Raw genomic sequence first — 22,737 nt, 5'->3', positions numbered from 1 at the left:
TGCTTTGAAACTATTTAAAACTCAAAAGAAAATGCTTTGCTCCTTTTTTGCAAAACAAAATATGGTCAAGTGAAACAATTGTCTAAGATTTAAAACACTAGTTGCTCAACCGAGAGGCTCCCTTACAAAACAACATTTTTATGCTGCAAACTTACCATAAGTTTGTGGCAAATTTGCTGCGAACTAAATAGTGTGCTACAAAATGTTGTTGAAGTTTGCAAATGTTTGCCACTAGTGGTGAATCTGTGGCAAACCTTAGGCAACAATAATATTTATTGCCATTTGTGGCAAACAGTTCGCTATAGTTTTTTTTCTGGCAGACAATTCTCTCAAGATTCTATTTGAATCTCTGGTTAACCTGTGGAAGCAACATTTATCACAAGACGTTTCTGGTGAACACATGAGTTCCAAGACCAGTAACCGTTTACGACCAATCAAGGGAATTAGAAACCGTTGGAAAATGGAAACAAAGCTAGCTACAGTACCTACCAAAGTTGTCCGGTGAGTGTCTAATTATTAATGAAACTTCCTAATAAACTTGAACATCTTATTAGCTAAAAGCCTATTTAGCAATGTCATGTTTAATAGGATAGAGTGAAACCCATTTTGTTGATACCAGTTTCAATCTGTCAATGCCACTGACTGACTGGCTAGCATTTTGCTAGCTAACATAAGCTATTATATTTTTGCACAATTCATGTGATAGGTAGCTAGCTAACCACTGATTTGCCTGAACACATATTTTTAGCTGAATACGTTGGTGTTTTTTAATACCAATATGCATGTCAATATAGCTAGCCCAATAGCTAAGGTAGGTAACTAGCTTAGAACAAAATGTGTCAATTTGACATCAAAGCAAAACTTCACTTTTGCAGGTCAATAGTTAGGTTGTTTTCTGTAACTACTGCCAGGTTGGGCTATGGATATTTCACTGAGCCAATGGGTTAATTCTCCCGCTACCAGCACGTGAAGTCCACTACAATACTTACAATTATTCTAGTTCTCATGTGACTGACGAGTTGAAAACGACTAACATTATTTCAACAGACTAATAGTCTGAAAACTTTGAAAATGGTAAGTAACAAACGGATACGAATTCTGAAATTGACGGTCATACAGGTTAAATAGGTTGTCCTCAAGCTAGCTAATGTTAGCTTGAGTGTTAGCTAGCTAATGACCGAAGCGTGTTCTGTTACACTTTCATTCCATTACAACAATTTATTTTAAATACAAATGTTACATTTTGGGGATTGTGAAAAGTGCTTTATGAACGAAATACAGTTATTAAGTAATGAGTCCATGTCCTTAGTAGAGTCACCTTCAAAAGTCATATTTTACACTTGTTCTGTGTAACAATGTTTTTATCCCAAAGGTAGACCATTATTGTATGGCAAACCGGCATGGTGTGTGTGATGTCACCTAAGATAGCTGAAGTGTGTCAGTGAATGTGAATATCTATTGACTAGCTCTGGCACTGTCTGATAGACAGATCTGTGTTAATACCCTTTAAGACAGACAGTGTCATCGGCATGTATGCTTTGTTTTCTCAGATTTCAATCTGTGTGTACATGAAGTTTAGCTGAGGCTTTAGTCTGATGTTTGGACTGTTTGATTCATGAAATAATATAAATAAATTCTAACAATCAATCCTATCTTATGTTTAGTATCTTGTCAAATAAAACATACTTAGACAATAGGGCTTTGTTTCAATGTGCGATTAAAAATGTGCTTATAAAAAAAAAAAATGTAAAACCTCATTAACCTACAGACAATACCCAATAATGACAAAGCAAAAACAGGTTTAAAAAAAAAATATATATATATTGCATTTACATTAGTATTCAGACTCTTTACTCAAAACATTCAGCAGGTCCAGCAGGTATATCTCACTGGTCATCCCCAAAGCCAACACCTCCTTTGGCCGCCTTTCCTTCCAGTTCTCTGCTGCCAGTGACTGGAACTAATTAAAAAAATGGCTGAAGCTGGAGACTTACATTTCCCTCACTAACTTTAAACATCAGCTATCTGAGCAGCTAACCGATCGCTGCAGCTGGAAATAGTCCATCTGTAAATAGCCCACCCAATCTTCCCTACCTCATCCCCATATTGTTTTTATTTACTTTGCTGCTCTTTTGCACACTAGTATCACTACTTACACACCATCATCTGCTCATCATCATCTGTTCTTCTTTCACTCCAGTGTTAATCTGCTACATTGTAATTACTTTTCTACTATGGCCTATTTATTGCCATACCTCCTCATGCCATTTGCACACACTGTATGTACACTTAATTTTTTTTCTATTGTGTTATTGACTGTACGCTTGTTTGTCCCATGTGTAACTCTGTGTTGTTGTTTCTGTCGCACTGCTTTGCTTTATATTGGCCAGGTCGCAGTTGTAAATGAGAACTTGTTCTCAACTAGCTTACCTGGTTATATAAAGGTGAAATAAAAAAATTAAGATGGGAACCAAACCAGTCCAGTATTCTCTCAATAACATACGTAGATAGGAACCAAACCAGCCCTGTATTCTCTCAATAACTTATAGAAAAGGGAACCAAATAAATATCTTTGAAACTTAGGACAGTGTCTATTGATTTAGATCAGTCAAATGACAGATAGCACATTGTTGTTCCTCCACCCATAAGGCCCCTCATCCTCATTAACTAGCTTAAACCTTAACGAGAACAGCATTAACTAATTAAGAGATCCAACCAATCCCCTTAGTGAGTGATAGTGATTGGCCACAGAGCAGCAGTACATCATGGCTACTTACTGAGACGTGTCCAGACAGGCACTGTGGGGAGTAGCGGAGCATCCCGGGACTCATGGGAGATGTGACGGATATTGCTCGACCCATCTTCTGGGATTCAAATAAACTCGAACCTGCAGACACAAGCAAATCTGTGTTATTTTCACTTAAAGGTTAAGGTGTGTAGGGGCTTGTTTTCTTTCAATCATTGTGTTATTTTTACATAAAGGTTCAGGTGTGTAGGGGCTTTTTCATTTCTATATAATTTATCTTTGTTTCATAGTATAGTTTATTAAATTTTTATTTAGCAAAGTCACATGTTTTCTTAATTGACAGTATGTTTGCCAATCAGTTGGGCTGCCAGACGTATTTGCCATACCTTTGCCTCATCCCACTCAACCATACCATTTTTCAATTCCTCATCAATCCAAGGGGTATTAACAGTTTTTACAGTCATTTTCTTAATGGGTGCATGTTTATTAGTAACTGGAATAAGAAATTTCATAAATGTGTGAAGTGCAGCATCTGATTGCTCCTCATTACACACCACAGGCAAACAAATATTATTTACATCAACATATGAATCACTACAAAATGTATGACCTCTTATACACTATATTAGACCCAGCCTTTGGAACTTTGCTTTTTTTCCTGCTATAATATTGTGATCACTACATCCTATGGATCTGGATACTGCTTTAAAGCAAATTTCTGCAGCATTAGTAAAGATGTGATCAATACATGTTGATGATTTCATTCCTGTACTGTTTGTAACTACCCTGGTAGATTGACTGACAACCTGAACCAGGTTGCAGAAACTGATGAGAGCCAGTCAATATTTAAATCACCCAGAAAATGTACTTCTCTGTTGATATCACCTACATTTTCAAGCATTTCACACATAATATCCAGATACTGACTGTTAGCACTTGGTGGTCTATAGCAGCTTCCCACAAGAATGGGCTTTAGGGGGCCTCCCGAGTTGCACAGTGGTCTAAGGCTGTGCCACTAGAGATTCTTGGTTCGAGTCCAGGCTCTGTTGCAGCCGGCAGTGACCGGGAGACCCATGGGACGGCGCACAATTGGCCCAGCATCGTCCGGGTTAGGGGAGGGTTTGGCCGTCAGGGATGACCCATCGGGCACTAGCGACTCCTGTTGCGGGGCAGGCACAATGCACACTGACACGGTCGCCAGGTGTACGATGTTTCCTCCAACACATTGGTGCGGCTGGCTCCCGGGTTAAATGGGCATTGTGTCAAGAAGCAGTGCGGCTTGGTTGGGTTGGGTTGTGTTTCGGAGGACGCATGGCTTTCGACCTTCACCTCTCCCAAGTCCTTACGGGAGTTGCAGTGATGACACAAGACTGCAACTACCAATTGGGGAGGATAAAGGGGTGAAAATACAAAAAAAAGAATAGGCTTTAGGTGAAGCAGATGAACCTGTAGCCATATTACTTCAACAGTTGTAACAGTGTACGCTGAGAGTCGAGAAGCGAGTTCAGGGAGTGAATACATTTAATTAATAAATGAACATGAACAAAAGAAGAAACACAAACAGCGCACCGACATGAAAAAGATATACAGAAACAATAACGACTGAGGAAGGAACCAAAGAGAGTGACATAAATAGATGGAGTCCAGGTGAGTGTCAAAAAAGCGCTGGTGTGTGTGACGATGAGGCCAGAGAGGGAGTATACGTGACAGTACCCCCTCACTGACGAGCAGCTCCTGAAATGTGGCTCCAACCGCAGGACGCCGACAACAGGGACGATCCCGGGGATAAGGAGCAGACCGGCCACCTCTGCTGAAACGTTGGAACCTGTCGAGCCAGCTGGGGCATGGGAGCCTGCCGACCTAGAGTGCCGAAGAAGGAGCAGCACCCCCTCTCCGACGCGAGGCTCCAGTCGCAGGACGCCGACCAGAGGGACGTTCCCGGGGATCAGAGTGGACCATTCGTCTCCATAGAGGCAAAGGAACCTGACGAGCATCCTTAAGTGCCGGAGCCTGGCAAGCCAGCTGTGGCTGGGGAGCTGGGGAGTCTGCCGAGCCTACCGAGTTTTGAAAACCTGACGAGCTAGCTAAGGCATGGAAGCCTGACAAGCTATCTGAGGCATCCTCGGTAGATTCGGCAACAGACGCTTGACCTGCCAACCGAGTCTTGACACCCCGATGTACCGGCTTAGACATGAAAGCCTAAAGAGCCGGCTGAGGCATCCTTGGTTGCTCTGGCAGCGGAACCCAGACCCAACGTCACTTCCAACACGAAACTAAAAACACTCCCTGATGCTTCCCTTTGGTGAGGCGTTATTTTGTAAAGCTGTACGCTGAGAGTCAGGAAGAAACAGCGATATGAAACAGATACAGAAACAATAACGCCTGGGGAAGGAACCAAATGGAGTGACATATATAGATGGAGTCCAGGTGAGTGTCAATAAGCGCTGGTGCGTGTGACGATGGTGACAGGTGTGCGTAATAATCAGCAGTGTGGTGACCTAGAGACCAGAGAGGGAGTATACGTGAGAACATTATTTAACATTAGATTGTCTCTAAGCTTTAAAGGAATGTGGTTCTTTATATAGACCGCAACACCGCCCCCGTTGGCATTTCTGTCTTTTCTGTAAATGTTATAACTTTGTATTGCTACCACTGTATCATCAAAGGTATAGTCTAGGTGAGTTTCAGAGATAGTCAGAATATGCATGTTATTTGTTACAAGCAAGTTATTGACTTCATGGACCTTGTTTCTCAGGCTGCATATGTTAATATGGCCTATTTTTAGCACTTTTCTGGGTTGCTTGATTGTTTGTAATGCTTTCCTGAGAAGCTTATCAGAAGTAGACTTGATAGTGCAGGGTAAGCTGCACAAAGTGGTCTTCCTACTAGGGCACATCGCCTCAGATTTCTTTGAATCATTGTGTAATTTAGTAAAAGCTAAGAGCTACACTACATCCAGATGTAGGCATTGTTGATGTCATGATAATGAATGTATGATGTCACCACTCACTTGATTCATGTTGTCCATGTGTGCTCTCTGAGATACTGGGAGAATCTCTGGGAAATAAACAGAACCCCAACATTATGAAGCAAGAGACATCTTCACAGATACATTACTGTTAATGCCCTCTCTCTAGTCAAATATGGGTCACCTATTTATGTTTATTCAGAGTGTCCAGAGGGGAATTGTTCTAATGAAGCTTGGATGTTATCTTTGGAGCTGAGGGACTGAAGCTAGGATGTCATATGTGGAGCTAATGAACTGAAGCTGGGATGTTGTCTGTGGAGCTGAGGGACTGAAGCTGGGATGTTACCTGTGGTGCTAAAGGACTGAAGCCGGGATGTTATCTGTGGACCTAATGGACTGAAGCTTGGATGTTATCTGTGTAGCTAATGCAATGCATCTGGGATGTTATCTGTGGAGCTGAGGGACTGAAACTGGGATGCTATTTCTGGAGCTAATGGAATGAATCTGGGATGTTATCTGTGGATCTGAAAGACTGAAGCTGGGATGTTATCTGTGGAGCGGAGGGACTGAAGCTTGGATGTTATCTTTGGAGCTGAGGGACTGAAGCTAGGATGTCATATGTGGAGCTAATGAACTGAAGCTGGGATGTTGTCTGTGGATCTGAGGGACTGAAGCAGGGATATTATCATTGGAGCTGTGGGACTGAAGCTGGGATGTTATTTCTGTAGCTAATGGAATGAAACTGGGATGTTATATGTGGAGAAAAGGGACTTAAGGTGGGATCTTATCTGTGGAGCTGAGGAACTGAAGCTGGGATGTTATCTCTGCAGCAGAGGGGGGGATGCTGAAATGTTACCTGTGGCGCTTATGGACCGAAGCTGGGAAGTTATTATTGAGGCTGAGGGACTGAAGCTGGGATGTTATCAGTGGAGCTTTGCAACTAAAGCTTGGTTGTTAGCTGTGGAGCTGAGGGACTGAAGCTGGGATCAACTGTTCTGCCTTATTATTATACGACCATGCTGGTCATTTATGAACATTTGAACATCTTGGCCATATTCTGTTATAATCTCCACCCGGCACAGCCAGAAGAGGACTGGCCACCCCACACAGCCTGGTTCCTCTCTATTTTTCTTCCTAGGTTTTGGCCTTTCTAGGGAGTTTTTCCTAGCCAACGTGCTTCTACACCTGTATTGCTTGCTGTTTGGGGTTTTAGGCTGGGTTTCTGTACAGCACTTTGAGATATCAGCTGATGTACGAAGGGCTATATAAATAAATGTGATTTGATTTGATTTGGAGCTGAGGGACTGAAGCTCGGATGTCGTCTCTTGATCGGAAAGACTGAAGCTGGGATGTATCTGTTGAGCTGAGGGACTGAACCTGGGATGTTGTTTGTGGAGCTAAAAGACTAATGCTGGGATGTTTTCTGTGGAGCTGAGGGACTGAAGCTGGGATGGTATCTGTGGAGCTGAAACACTGAAGCTGGGATGTTATCTGTGGAGCAAAGGGATTGAAACTAAGATGTCTCTTGATTGGAAAGACTGAAGCTGGGATGTATCTGTTGAGCTGAGGGACTGAACCTGGGATGTTGTTTGTGGAGCTAAAAGACTAATGCTGGGATGTTTTCTGTGGAGCTGAGGGACTGAAGCTGGGATGGTATCTGTGGAGCTGAAACACTGAAGCTGGGATGTTATCTGTGGTGCTGAGGGACTGAAGCAGGGATGTTATCTGTGGATCTGAAAGACTGAAGCTGGGATGTTATCTGTGGAGCTGAAGTACTGAAGCTGGGATGTTATCTGTGGAGCTGAGGTACTGAAGCTGGGATGTTATCTGTGGAGCTGAGGTACTGAAGCTGGGATGTTATCTGTGGAGCTGAAGTACTGAAGCTGGGATGTTATCTGTGGAGCTGAGGGACTGAAGCTTGGATGTTTTCTGTGGAGCTGAGGCACTGAAGCTGGGATGTTATCTGTGGAGCTGAGGCATTGAAGCTGGGATGTTATCTGTGGATCGGAAAGACTGAATCTGGGATGTATCTGTTGAGCAGAGGGACTGAACCTGGGATGTTGTTCGTGGAGCTGAAAGACTGAAGCTGGGATGTTATCTGTGGAGCTGAGGGACTGAAGCTGGGATGTTTTCTGTGGAGCTGAAAGACTGAATCTGGTATGTTATCTTTGGAGCTGAAGGACGGTGTGATTCAAAACAAGTTTCACAAGAGCTATTAGTATGTAACATATTTTCACAGCTTTCAATGACAGGGACTAATTTTCTGCTTCGAACCTTTATGAAAACCTTTATGTTAACTTTCATATCTTGTCAGAGATACCATTCATAAAATTCTCCTGAGATGAGGGAATAAATTGATTAAACATTTCAGTTAGTCAACACCGGTGGTTTACTACACATGTAGTGAATACCGTTTGATTTGAAAATGTATTTATACAGTGCCTTCAGAAAGTATTGACACCCCTTGACTTATTCCTCATGTCGTTATGTTACAGCCTGAATTTAAAATGGATTAAATTGAGATGTTGTGTCACTGTCCTTCACACAATAACCCATAATGTCAAAGTGGAAATAGGTATAATTTATTACAGAGTTTAAAGGCTGTGATAGGAAAACACTGAGGATGGATCAAAAACATTGTAGTTACCCCACAATAGTAAACCAAATGGCAGAGTGAAAAGAAGGAAGCCTGTACAGAATAAAGATATTCCAAAACATGCATCCTGTTTGAATAAGGCATCAAAAATGTGGCAAATAAATTAACTTTATGTCTTGAATGGCAAAGCCAACACATCACTGACTACCACTCCTCATATTTTCAAGCATGGTGGTGGCTACATCGTGTTATGGGTATGCTTGTTATCGGCAAGGAATAGGGAATGTTTTGGGAAAAAAATACAATTTAATAGTTAAGCAAATGCAAAATGCATAACCTAGTTCAGTCTGCTTTCCAACAGACACTGGGAGATTAATTCAGACACGGGAGTTGCTTACAAACTTGCATAGTTAAAAGAATATCTATATATATATATTTTTTACCTTTATTTCACTAGACAAGTCAGTTAAGAACAAATTCTTATTTTCAATGACGGCCTAGGAACACTGCATGTTCAGGGACAGATTTGTACCTTGTCAGCTTGGGGATTTGAACTTGCAACTTTCCGGTTACTAGTCCAAAGCTCTAACCACTAGGCTACCCTGCCACCCCAGTATAGGTTAAATAAATGTGAAATTTAAATAAAGATGACATTGAATGTTCCTGAGTTCGAGTTTTCACTTAAATTGGCTTGAAAAATCTATGGCAAGACCTGAAAATGGTTGTCTACCGATGATCAACAACCAACTTGACATAGCTTGAAGAATTTAAAAAAGAACCATGTGCAAACATTGTACAAACCAGGTGTGTAATGCTCTTACCCAAAAAGACTCACAGCAATAATCGCTGCCAAAGGTGATTCTAAAACAAGTTTTCACTTTATAATTATGGGATATTGGGTGAGAAAAGAAAACATATTTAATCCATTTTAAATTAAAGCTGTAACACAACAAAATGTGGAATAAGTCAAGGGGTATGAATACTTTCGGAAGGCACTGTACCACTCCACAAGTCATTAAGGGCGTACAGGGGTAGTGCAAAACCAAGCTGGGAGTCACACATCCTAAGACTAAGTACATGTATTCACAACTTGAAAGGTCATTTTCCATAGTTGTGTTAGAACTGAACTCACCGTATGGGACGGGACACAACCAGCTCCACTTGGGGGTCTGGCTTCGATTCTAGAATGACATTATAAACTTCCTTGAATGTTGCTCCTTGTAGGACCCTCCCATTCCATTCAAGAACCTGATCTCCTGAAGAGAGAGAGAGGATCCGTTAACACAGCACACTGCAGAAAGAAAGAGAGGAGTGACATTAAAATATTCATGCAGTGTACAAATATGATTGGTCAGACAAGGGTAATGGCAGCTAAAAAGACTCATTGCATCATCAGTATGAGAAGGCGTGTACTCATGACATCATCAGTGGGAGCCAGGGTGTACTCATGACATCATCAGTATGAGACATCGTGAGAGTGCGTACTCGTGACATCATCATTGTGAGTCAACATGTACTAGTTACATATTTAGAATGAACCAGTGTCTACTCATGATATCATCAGTGTGAGCCAGTGTCTACTCATGACATCCTCAGTGTGAGACAGTGTGTACTCTTGACATGATCAGTGTGAGCAGGTGTGTACCTGGTCGAAGGTGACCAACAGTATCTGCTAGACTTCCTCTCTTCACTTTAGTGATGAAAGCACAAAGTCGACCAGAATCCATCATCTTTCCTCCAACCACCTGTTAGACACAGACATGTTCAGTCATCACTATACATTGCACTCAGTATACATCACTATACATCAGTGGTGTAAAGTACTTAAGTAAAAATACTTTAAAGTACTACTCATGTTCCAAGATGGCGTAGCAGTAAGTCGTCCTGTCGTGTCGTGTCCCTTGTATATATCGTTTCTTTTTCGTTTTTTACATATTTTTCTTCGCATATCTCTTTAAAAACATTTTGCTAAACCTAAGCTTCCAAATACTCTCCTGCAACCCGCCTCACCCAATGTAGCTATTTTTCCTAAAGTATTTATATTTACTTCAGAACCGGAACCCCTCAACTGAAGCTAGCCAGCTAACCACCAGCTATGCTAGCGGTCTTCAGCTAACCGGTCATCAGCTAACCTTTAGCTCGGAAAGCTCTCGCCAGTTCGAACAACGCGACTCTAACCAGAGCATAACGGACCTATTTATTTTTCATCCCCGGATTCCCACAGCAAACGGAACATTTTTCAGCTGGATCTTCACAACTAGCTATCTAGCTAAACCGCAACCCCGGATGATTACTCCTGGCTAGCGTTTCCACCCACTTAGCTTGAAGCTAGCCCGGCCAGAGCACCTGTGCTACCACCGTAGCATACTCCTGGGCTACAATACCTGGGCCCACGACCGGTCTATCGATGTCACCGCATGAAGAGGAATAAACAGACTCACCCCATCGCGATGTCCCCCAAAGGCTAACTCTCTAGCCCTCGCTATCTCCCTGCTTGCTAATTCGGCCTGCTAACTGCTAGCTTGTCTAGCTCCGGTCCGCTAACTGCTACCTTGTTTAGCCCGGGCCTACGAACTGTTAGCTTGTTAGCACAGGCCTGCTAACCGTCTGAATCGCCGCGTCCCAAACACTCACTGGACCCATATTTACTTTCTATCTCTTTTTGATTTTTAATTTGTTTATACCTTCCGGAAACTTGCCTCACCCAATGTGATACGGAATCGCTATTATTTTTAATTTTTAGAACACACTCAAGAACCTCCAGAAGCTAACCAGCTAACTAGCTACAAGCTATTTAGTCATTGTTAGTTTTTTAAAACCTGGATAACACTCGCCAGTCCAGCTTCCCTGCCCCATCCACCGCTGCCCCCTGGACACTGATCTCTTGGCTACATAGCTGATGCACGCTGGACTGTCCATTAATCACGGTACTCCATTCTGCTTGTTTGTTTTATCTGTTGGCCCCGTTGCCTAGTCAACGCCATTTTACCTGCTGTTGTTGTGCTAGCTGATTAGCTGTTGTTGTCTCACCTACTGTTTTAGCTAGCTTTCCCAATTCAACACCTGTGATTACTGTATGCCTCGCTGTATGTCTCTCTCAAATGTCAATATGCCTTGTATACTGTTGTTCAGTTAGTTATCATTGTTTTAGTTCACAATGGAGCCCCTAGTTCCACTCTTCATACCCCTGATAACTCCTTTGTCCCACCTCCCACACATGCGGTGACCTCACCCATTACAACCAGCATGTCCAGAGATACAACCTCTCTCATCATCACCCAGTGCCTGGGCTTACCTCCGCTGTACCCGCACCCCACCATACCCCTGTCTGCGCATTATGCCCTGAATATATTCTACCATGCCCAGAAACCTGCTCCTCTTATTCTCTGTCCCCAACGCTCTAGGCGACCAGTTTTGATAGCCTTTAGCTGCACCCTCATACTACTCCTTCTCTGTTCCGCGGGTGATGTGGAGGTAAACCCAGGCCCTGCATGTCCCCAGGCACCCTCATTTGTTGACTTCTGTGATCGAAAAAGCCTTGGTTTCATGCATGTCAACATCAGAAGCCTCCTCCCTAAGTTTGTTTTACTCACTGCTTTAGCACACTCTGCTAACCCTGATGTCCTTGCTGTGTCTGAATCCTGGCCACCAAAAATTCAGAGATTTCCATACCCAACTATAACATCTTCCGTCAAGATAGAACTGCCAAAGGGGGAGGAGTTGCAGTCTACTGCAGAGATAGCCTGCAAAGTAATGTCATACTTTCCAGGTCCATACCCAAACAGTTCGAACTACTAATTTTGAAAATTACTCTCTCTAGAAATAAGTCTCTCACTGTTGCCGCCTGCTACCGACCCCCCTCAGCTCCCAGCTGTGCCCTGGACACCATTTGTGAATTGATCGCCCCCCATCTAGCTTCAGAGTTTGTTCTGTTAGGTGACCTAAACTGGGATATGCTTAACACCCCGGCAGTCCTACAATCTAAGCTAGATGCCCTCAATCTCACACAAATCATCAAGGAACCCACCAGGTACAACCCTAACGCTGTAAACAAGGGCACCCTCATAGACGTCATCCTGACCAACTGGCCCTCCAAATACACCTCCGCTGTCTTCAACCAGGATCTCAGCGATCACTGCCTCATTGCCTGTATCCGCTACGGAGCCGCAGTCAAACGACCACCCCTCATCACTGTCAAACGCTCCCTAAAACACTTCTGTGAGCAGGCCTTTCTAATCGACCTGGCCCGGGTATCCTGGAAGGACATTGACCTCATCCCGTCAGTTGAGGATGCCTGGTCATTCTTTAAAAGTAACTTCCTCACCATTTTAGATAAGCATGCTCCGTTCAAAAAATGCAGAACTAAGAACAGATACAGCCCTTGGTTCACTCCAGACCTGACTGCCCTCGACCAGCACAAAAACATCCTGTGGCGGACTGCAATAGCATCGAATAGTCCCCGTGATATGCAACTGTTCAAGGAAGTCAGGAACCAATACACGCAGTCAGCTAAGCTAAGGCCAGCTTCTTCAGGCAGAAGTTTGCATCCTGTAGCTCCAACTCCAAAAAGTTCTGGGACACTGTGAAGTCCATGGAGAACAAGAGCACCTCCTCCCAGCTGCCCACTGCACTGAGGCTAGGTAACACGGTCACCACTGATAAATCCATGATTATCGAAAACTTCAATAAGCATTTCTCAACGGCTGGCCATGCCTTCCGCCTGGCTACTCCAACCTCGGCCAACAGCTCCGCCCCCCCGCAGCTCCTCGCCCAAGCCTCTCCAGGTTCTCCTTTACCCAAATCCAGATAGCAGATGTTCTGAAAGAGCTGCAAAACCTGGACCCGTACAAATCAGCTGGGCTTGACAATCTGGACCCTCTATTTCTGAAACTATCCGCCGCCGCAACCCCTATTACCAGCCTGTTCAACCTCTCTTTCATATCGTCTGAGATCCCCAAGGATTGGAAAGCTGCCGCAGTCATCCCCCTCTTCAAAGGGGGAGACACCCTGGACCCAAACTGTTACAGACCTATATCCATCCTGCCCTGCCTATCTAAGGTCTTCGAAAGCCAAGTCAACAAACAGGTCACTGACCATCTCGAATCCCACCGTACCTTCTCCGCTGTGTAATCTGGTTTCCGAGCCGGTCACGGGTGCACCTCAGCCACACTCAAGGTACTAAACGATATCATAACCGCCATCGATAAAAGACAGTACTGTGCAGCCGTCTTCATCGACCTTGCCAAGGCTTTCGACTCTGTCAATCACCATATTCTTATCGGCAGACTCAGTAGCCTCGGTTTTTCGGATGACTGCCTTGCCTGGTTCACCAATTACTTTGCAGACAGAGTTCAGTGTGTCAAATCGGAGGGCATGCTGTCCGGTCCTCTGGCAGTCTCTATGGGGGTGCCACAGGGTTCAATTCTCGGGCCGACTCTTTTCTCTGTATATATCAATGATGTTGCTCTTGCTGCGGGCGATTCCCTGATCCACCTCTATGCAGACGACACCATTCTATATATTTTCGGCCCGTCATTGGACACTGTGCTATCTAACCTTCAAACGAGCTTCAATGCCATACAACACTCCTTCCGTGGCCTCCAACTGCTCTCAAACGCTAGTAAAACCAAATGCATGCTTTTAACCGATCGCTGCCTGCACCCGCATGCCCGACTAGCATCACCACCCTGGATGGTTCCGACCTTGAATATGTGGACATCTATAAGTACCTAGGTGTCTGGCTAGACTGCAAACTCTCCTTCCAGACTCATATCAAACATCTCCAATCGAAAATCAAATCAAGAGTCGGCTTTCTATTCCGCAACAAAGCCTCCTTCACTCACGCCGCCAAGCTTACCCTAGTAAAACTCACTATCCTACCGATCCTCGACTTCGGCGATGTCATCTACAAAATGGCTTCCAACACTCTACTCAGCAAACTGGGCGCAGTCTATCACAGTGCCATCCGTTTTGTCACTAAAGCACCTTATACCACCCACCACTGCGACTTGTATGCTCTAGTCTGCTGGCCCCCCGCTACATATTCGTCGCCACACCCACTGGCTCCAGGTCATCTACAAGTCCATGCTAGGTAAAGCTCCGACTTATCTCAGTTCACTGGTCACGATGGCAACACCCATCCGTAGCACGCGCTCCAGCAGGTGTATCTCACTGATCATCCCTAAAGCCAACACCTCATTTGGCCGCCTTTCGTTCCAGTACTCTGCTGCCTGTGACTGGAACGAATTGCAAAAATCGCTGAAGTTGGAGACTTTTATCTCCCTCACCAACTTCAAACATCAGCTATCTGAGCAGCTAACCGATCGCTGCAGCTGTACATAGTCTATTGGTAAATAGCCCACCCATTTTCACCTACCTCATCCCCATACTGTTTTTATTTCTTTACTTTTCTGCTCTTTTGCACACCAATATCTCTACCTGTACATGACCATCTGATCATTTATCACTCCAGTGTTAATCTGCAAAATTGTAATTATTCGCCTACCTCCTCATGCCTTTTGCACACATTGTATATAGACTCCCCCTTTTTTTCTACTGTGTTATTGACTTGTTAATTGTTTACTCCATGTGTAACTCTGTGATGTCTGTTCACACTGCTATGCTTTATCTTGGCCAGGTCGCAGTTGCAAATGAGAACTTGTTCTCAACTAGCCTACCTGGTTAAATAAAGGTGAAAAAAATAAAATAAAAAAATTATAATTAAGTCGTTTTTTGGGGTATCTGTACTTTACTGTACTTATTTTTTACATTTTTACCACCTTTTTCCCCCAATTTTGTGGTATCCATTTGTTAGTAGTTACTATCTTGTCTCATCGCTACAACTCCCATATGGGCTCGGGAGAGAAGAAGGTCGAAAGCCATGCGTCCTCTGAAACACAACCCAACCAAGCTGCACTGCTTCTTAACACAGCGTGCATCCAAACCGGAAGCCAGCTGCACCAATGTGTCGGAGGAAACACCGTGCACCTGGCGACCTGGTTAGAGTGCACTGTGCCCGGCCTGCCACGGGAATCGCTAGTGCGCGATGAGACAAGGATATCCCTACCGGCCAAACCCTCCCTAACCCGGATGACGCTAGGCCAATTGTGCATCACCCCATGGACCTCCCGGTAGTGTCCGGCTGCGAAAGATCCTGGGCACGAACCCAGAGTCTCTGGTGGCAGGGTGGTGCATGCCTTAGGCCACTGCACCACCCGGGAGGCCCTACTATTTATATTTTTAACAACTTTTAATTTTACTTCGCTACAGTCCTAAAGAAAATAATGTACTTTTTACTCCTTACATTTACCTGACACCAAAAAGTACTCGTTACATTTTTTATGCATTAGCAGGACAGGAAAATGGTCCATTTCACACACTTATCAAAACAACACATGGTCATCCCTTCTGTCTCTGATCTGGCGGACTCACTAAACACAAATGCATATTTTGTAAATTATGTGTTGGAGTGTGCCCCTGGATATCTGTAATTGATGTCTGAGTGATGGAGTGTGCCCCTGGAAATCTGTAATTGATGTCTGAGTGATGGAGTGTGCCTCTGGAAATCTGTAATTGATGTCTGAGTGATGGAGTGTGCCCCTGGAAATCTGTAAATGATGTCTGAGTGATGGAGTGTGCCTCTGGATATCTGTAAATTATGTCTGAGTGCTGGAGTGTGCCTCTGGATATCTGTAAATGATGTCTGAGTGATGGAGTGTGCCTCTGGACATCTGTAAATTATGTCTGAGTGATGGAGTGTGCCCCTGTCTATCTGTAAATGATGTCTGAGTGTTGTTGTGTGCCCCTGGATATCTGTCAATTATGTGTGAGTGTTGGAGTGTGCCCCTGGATATCTATAAATTATGTCTGAGTGATGGAGTGTCCCTCTGGATATCTGTAAATGAGGTCTGAGTGATGGATGTGCCCCTGGCTATCTGTAAATGATGTCTGATTGATGGAGTGTGCCTCTGGATATCTGTAAATGATGTCTGAGTGACGGAGTGTGCCCCTGGATATCTATAAATGATGTCTGAGTGATGGAGTGTGCCCCTGGATATCTGTAAATGATGTCTGAGTGATGGAGTGTGCCTCTGGATATCTGTAAATGATGTCTGAGTGATGCAGTGTGCCCCTGGATATCTGTAAATGATGTCTGAGTGATGCAGTTTGCCCCTGGATATCTGTAAATGATGTCTGAGTGATGCAGTGTGCCCCTGGATATCTGTAAATGATGTCTGAGTGATGCAGTTTGCCCCTGGATATCTGTAAATGATGTCTGAGTGATGGAGTGCCTATGGATATCTGTAAATGATGTCTGAGTGCTGGAGTGTGCCTCTGGATATCTGTAAATGATGTCTGAGTGATGGAGTGTGCCCCTGGATATCTGTAAATGATGTCTGAGTGATGGAGTGCGCCTCTGGCTATCTGTAAATGATGTCTGTTTGATGGAGTGTGCCTCTGGACATCTGTAAATTATGTCTGAGTGATGGAGTGTGCCCCTGTCTATCTGTAAATGATGTCTGAGTGTTGTTGTGTGCCCCTGGATATCTGTCAATTATGTGTGAGTGTTGGAGTGTGCCCCTGGATATCTATAAATTATGTCTGAGTGATGGAGTGTCCCTCTGGATATCTGTAAATGAGGTCTGAGTGATGGATGTGCCCCTGGCTATCTGTAAATGATGTCTGATTGATGGAGTGTGCCTCTGGATATCTGTAAATGATGTCTGAGTGACGGAGTGTGCCCCTGGATATCTATAAATGATGTCTGAGTGATGGAGTGTGCCCCTGGATATCTGTAAATGATGTCTGAGTGATGGAGTGTGCCTCTGGATATCTGTAAATGATGTCTGAGTGATGCAGTGTGCCCCTGGATATCTGTAAATGATGTCTGAGTGATGCAGTTTGCCCCTGGATATCTGTAAATGATGTCTGAGTGATGCAGTGTGCCCCTGGATATCTGTAAATGATGTCTGAGTGATGCAGTTTGCCCCTGGATATCTGTAAATGATGTCTGAGTGATGGAGTGCCTATGGATATCTGTAAATGATGTCTGAGTGCTGGAGTGTGCCTCTGGATATCTGTAAATGATGTCTGAGTGATGGAGTGTGCCCCTGGATATCTGTAAATGATGTCTGAGTGATGGAGTGCGCCTCTGGCTATCTGTAAATGATGTCTGTTTGATGGAGTGTGCCTCTGGATATCTGTAAATGATGTCTGAGTGACGGAGTGTGCCCCTCGATATCTGTAAAGGATGTCTGACTGATGGAGTGTGCCTCTGGATATCTGTAAATTATGTCTGAGTGACAGAGTGTGCCCCTGGATATCTGTAAATGATGTCTGAGTGATGGAGAGTGTCCCTGGATATCTGTAAATGATGTCTGAGTGATGGAGTGTGCCCTGGATATCTGTAAATGAGGTCTGAGTGATGGAGTGTGCCCCTGGATATCTGTAAATGATGTCTGAGTGATGGAGTGTGCCCCTGGAAATCTGTAATTGATGTCTGAGTGATGGAGTGTGCCCCTCGAAATCTGTAATTGATGTCTGAGTGATGGAGTGTGCCCCTGGAAATCTGTAATTGATGTCTGAGTGATGGAGTGTGCCCCTTGATATCTGTAATTGATGTCTGAGTGATGGAGTGTGCCCCTGTCTATCTGTAAATTATGTCTGAGTGTTGTTGTGTGCCCCTGGATATCTTAAATTATGTCTGAGTGATGGAGTGTGCCCCTGTCTATCTGTAAATGATGTCTGAGAGTTGTTGTGTGCCCCTGGATATCTGTAAATTATGTGTGAGTGTTGGAGTGTGCCCCTGGATATCTATAAATTATGTCTGAGTGATGGAGTGTGCCTCGGGATATCTGTAAATGTTGTCTGATCGATGGAGTGTGCCTCTGGATATCTGTAAATAATGTCTGAGTGATAGAGTGTGCCCCTGGATATCTGTAAATTATGTCTGAGTGATGGAGTGTGCCCCTGGATATCTGTAAATGATGTCTGAGTGATGGAGTGCACCTCTGGATATCTGTAAATGATGTCTGAGTGATGGAGTGTGCCTCTGGATATCTGTAAATGATGTCTGAGTGATGGAGTGCGCCTCTGGATATCTGTAAATGATGTCTGAGTGATGGAGTGTGCCTCTGGATATCTGAAAATGAGGTCTGGGTGATGGAGTGTGCCCCTGGCTATCTGTAAATGATGTCTGATTGATGGAGTTTGCCTCTGGATATCTGTAAATTATGTCTGAGTGATGGAGTGTGCCCCTGTCTATCTGTAATTGATGTCTGAGAGTTGTTGTGTGCCCCTGGATATCTGTAAATTATGTGTGAGTGTTGGAGTGTGCCCCTGGATATCTATAAATTATGTCTGAGTGATGGAGTGTGCCTCGGGATATCTGTAAATGTTGTCTGATCGATGGAGTGTGCCTCTGGATATCTGTAAATAATGTCTGAGTGATAGAGTGTGCCCCTGGATATCTGTAAATTATGTCTGAGTGATGGAGTGTGCCCCTGGATATCTGTAAATGATGTCTGAGTGATGGAGTGCCTATGGATATCTGTAAATGATGTCTGAGTGCTGGAGTGTGCCTCTGGATATCTGTAAATGATGTCTGAGTGATGGAGTGTGCCCCTGGATATCTGTAAATGATGTCTGAGTGATGGAGTGCGCCTCTGGCTATCTGTAAATGATGTCTGTTTGATGGAGTGTGCCTCTGGATATCTGTAAATGATGTCTGAGTGACGGAGTGTGCCCCTCGATATCTGTAAAGGATGTCTGACTGATGGAGTGTGCCTCTGGATATCTGTAAATTATGTCTGAGTGACAGAGTGTGCCCCTGGATATCTGTAAATGATGTCTGAGTGATGGAGAGTGTCCCTGGATATCTGTAAATGATGTCTGAGTGATGGAGTGTGCCCCTGGATATCTGTAAATGAGGTCTGAGTGATGGAGTGTGCCCCTGGATATCTGTAAATGATGTCTGAGTGATGGAGTGTGCCCCTGGAAATCTGTAATTGATGTCTGAGTGATGGAGTGTGCCCCTGGAAATCTGTAATTGATGTCTGAGTGATGGAGTGTGCCCCTGGAAATCTGTAATTGATGTCTGAGTGATGGGGTGTGCCCCTTGATATCTGTAATTGATGTCTGAGTGATGGAGTGTGCCCCTGTCTATCTGTAAATTATGTCTGAGTGTTGTTGTGTGCCCCTGGATATCTTAAATTATGTCTGAGTGATGGAGTGTGCCTCGGGATATCTGTAAATGTTGTCTGATCGATGGAGTGTGCCTCTGGATATCTGTAAATAATGTCTGAGTGATAGAGTGTGCCCCTGGATATCTGTAAATTATGTCTGAGTGATGGAGTGTGCCCCTGGATATCTGTAAATGATGTCTGAGTGATGGAGTGTGCCCCTGGATATCTGTAAATGATGTCTGAGTGATGGAGTGTGCCTCTGGATATCTGTAAATGATGTCTGAGTGATGGAGTGTGCCTCTGGATATCTGTAAATGATGTCTGAGTGATGGAGTGTGCCTCTGGATATCTGTAAATGATGTCTGAGTGATGGAGTGTGCCCTGGATATCTGTAAATGATGTCTGAGTGATGGAGTGTGCCCCTGGATATCTGTAAATGATGTCTGAGTGATGGAGTGTGCCTCTGGATATCTGTAAATGATGTCTGAGTGATGGAGTGTGCCCCTGGATATCTGTAAATGATGTCTGAGTGATGGAGTGTGCCCCTGGATATCTGTAAATTATGTCTGAGTGATGGAGTGTGCCCCTGGATATCTGTAAATTATGTCTGAGTGATGGAGTGTGCCCCTGGATATCTGTAAATTATGTCTGAGTGATGGAGTGTGCCCCTGGATATCTGTAAATGATGTCTGAGTGATGGAGTGTGCCTCTGGATATCTGTAAATGATGTCTGAGTGATGGAGTGTGCCCCTGGATATCTGTAAATTATGTCTGAGTGATGGAGTGTGCCCCTGGATATCTGTAAATGATGTCTGAGTGATGGAGTGTGCCCCTGGATATCTGTAAATGATGTCTGAGTGATGGAGTGTGCCTCTGGATATCTGTAAATGATGTCTGAGTGATGGAGTGTGCCCCTGGATATCTGTAAATGATGTCTGAGTGATGGAGTGTGCCCCTGGATATCTGTAAATGATGTCTGAGTGATGGAGTGTGCCTCTGGATATCTGTAAATGATGTCTGAGTGATGGAGTGTGCCCCTGGATATCTGTAAATGATGTCTGAGTGATGGAGTGTGCCTCTGGATATCTGTAAATGATGTCTGAGTGATGGAGTGTGCCCCTGGATATCTGTAAATGATGTCTGAGTGATGGAGTGTGCCCCTGGATATCTGTAAATGATGTCTGAGTGATGGAGTGTGCCCCTGGATATCTGTAAATGATGTCTGAGTGATGGAGTGTGCCCCTGGATATCTGTAAATGATGTCTGAGTGATGGAGTGTGCCCCTGGATATCTGTAAATGATGTCTGAGTGATGGAGTGTGCCCCTGGATATCTGTAATGATGTCTGAGTGATGGAGTGTGCCCCTGGATATCTGTAAATGATGTCTGAGTGATGGAGTGTGCCCCTGGATATCTGTAAATTATGTCTGAGTGATGGAGTGTGCCCCTGGATATCTGTAAATTATGTCTGAGTGATGGAGTGTGCCCCTGGATATCTGTAAATGATGTCTGAGTGATGGAGTGTGCCCCTGGATATCTGTAAATGATGTCTGAGTGATGGAGTGTGCCCCTGGATATCTGTAAATGATGTCTGAGTGATGGAGTGTGCCCCTGGATATCTGTAAATTGATGTCTGAGTGATGGAGTGTGCCCCTGGATATCTGTAAATGATGTCTGAGTGATGGAGTGTGCCTCTGGATATCTGTAAATGATGTCTGAGTGATGGAGTGTGCCCCTGGATATCTGTAAATGATGTCTGAGTGATGGAGTGTGCCCCTGGATATCTGTAAATGATGTCTGAGTGATGGAGTGTGCCTCTGGATATCTGTAAATGATGTCTGAGTGATGGAGTGTGCCCCTGGATATCTGTAAATGATGTCTGAGTGATGGAGTGTGCCTCTGGATATCTGTAAATGATGTCTGAGTGATGGAGTGTGCCTCTGGATATCTGTAAATGATGTCTGAGTGATGGAGTGTGCCTCTGGATATCTGTAAATGATGTCTGAGTGATGGAGTGTGCCTCTGGATATCTGTAAATGATGTCTGAGTGATGGAGTGTGCCCCTGGATATCTGTAAATGATGTCTGAGTGATGGAGTGTGCCCCTGGATATCTGTAAATGATGTCTGAGTGATGGAGTGTGCCCCTGGATATCTGTAAATGATGTCTGAGTGATGGAGTGTGCCCCTGGATATCTGTAAATGATGTCTGAGTGATGGAGTGTGCCCCTGGATATCTGTAAATGATGTCTGAGTGATGGAGTGTGCCCCTGGATATCTGTAAATGATGTCTGAGTGATGGAGTGTGCCCCTGGATATCTGTAAATGATGTCTGAGTGATGGAGTGTGCCCCTGGATATCTGTAAATGATGTCTGAGTGATGGAGTGTGCCCCTGGATATCTGTAAATGATGTCTGAGTGATGGAGTGTGCCCCTGGATATCTGTAAATGATGTCTGAGTGATGGAGTGTGCCCCTGGATATCTGTAAATGATGTCTGAGTGATGGAGTGTGCCCCTGGATATCTGTAAATGATGTCTGAGTGATGGAGTGTGCCCCTGGATATCTGTAAATGATGTCTGAGTGATGGAGTGTGCCCCTGGATATCTGTAAATGATGTCTGAGTGATGGAGTGTGCCCCTGGATATCTGTAAATGATGTCTGAGTGATGGAGTGTGCCTCTGGATATCTGTAAATGATGTCTGAGTGATGGAGTGTGCCCTGGATATCTGTAAATGATGTCTGAGTGATGGAGTGTGCCCCTGGATATCTGTAAATTATGTCTGAGTGATGGAGTGTGCCTCTGGATATCTGTAAATGATGTCTGAGTGATGGAGTGTGCCTCTGGATATCTGTAAATGATGTCTGAGTGATGGAGTGTGCCCCTGGATATCTGTAAATGATGTCTGAGTGATGGAGTGTGCCCCTGGATATCTGTAAATGATGTCTGAGTGATGGAGTGTGCCCCTGGATATCTGTAAATGATGTCTGAGTGATGGAGTGTGCCTCTGGATATCTGTAAATGATGTCTGAGTGATGGAGTGTGCCTCTGGATATCTGTAAATGATGTCTGAGTGATGGAGTGTGCCCCTGGATATCTGTAAATGATGTCTGAGTGATGGAGTGTGCCCTGGATATCTGTAAATGATGTCTGAGTGATGGAGTGTGCCCCTGGATATCTGTAAATGATGTCTGAGTGATGGAGTGTGCCCCTGGATATCTGTAAATGATGTCTGAGTGATGGAGTG

General features: G+C 44.2%; 1 protein-coding gene across 1 annotated transcript in view; it reads right to left on the bottom strand.

The window, feature by feature from the left end:
* The window catches only part of rims2b (regulating synaptic membrane exocytosis 2b), a 181,011-nt gene that overhangs the window by 98,201 nt on the left and 60,073 nt on the right, over positions 1-22,737 (bottom strand). Inside the window, exons 4-7 of the mRNA XM_031789285.1 lie at positions 9,956-10,055; positions 9,443-9,566; positions 5,757-5,803; positions 2,778-2,887 (exon numbers count right to left, since the gene is read on the bottom strand). Coding sequence (XP_031645145.1) covers positions 2,778-2,887; positions 5,757-5,803; positions 9,443-9,566; positions 9,956-10,055 — 381 coding nt within the window. The remainder of the gene's footprint in view (positions 1-2,777; positions 2,888-5,756; positions 5,804-9,442; positions 9,567-9,955; positions 10,056-22,737) is intronic.

The sequence above is a fragment of the Oncorhynchus kisutch genome, linkage group LG14, assembly GCF_002021735.2.
Source record: "Oncorhynchus kisutch isolate 150728-3 linkage group LG14, Okis_V2, whole genome shotgun sequence".
Lineage (NCBI taxonomy): Eukaryota > Metazoa > Chordata > Actinopteri > Salmoniformes > Salmonidae > Oncorhynchus > Oncorhynchus kisutch.
This window is presented reverse-complemented; position numbering and strand designations above follow the sequence as displayed.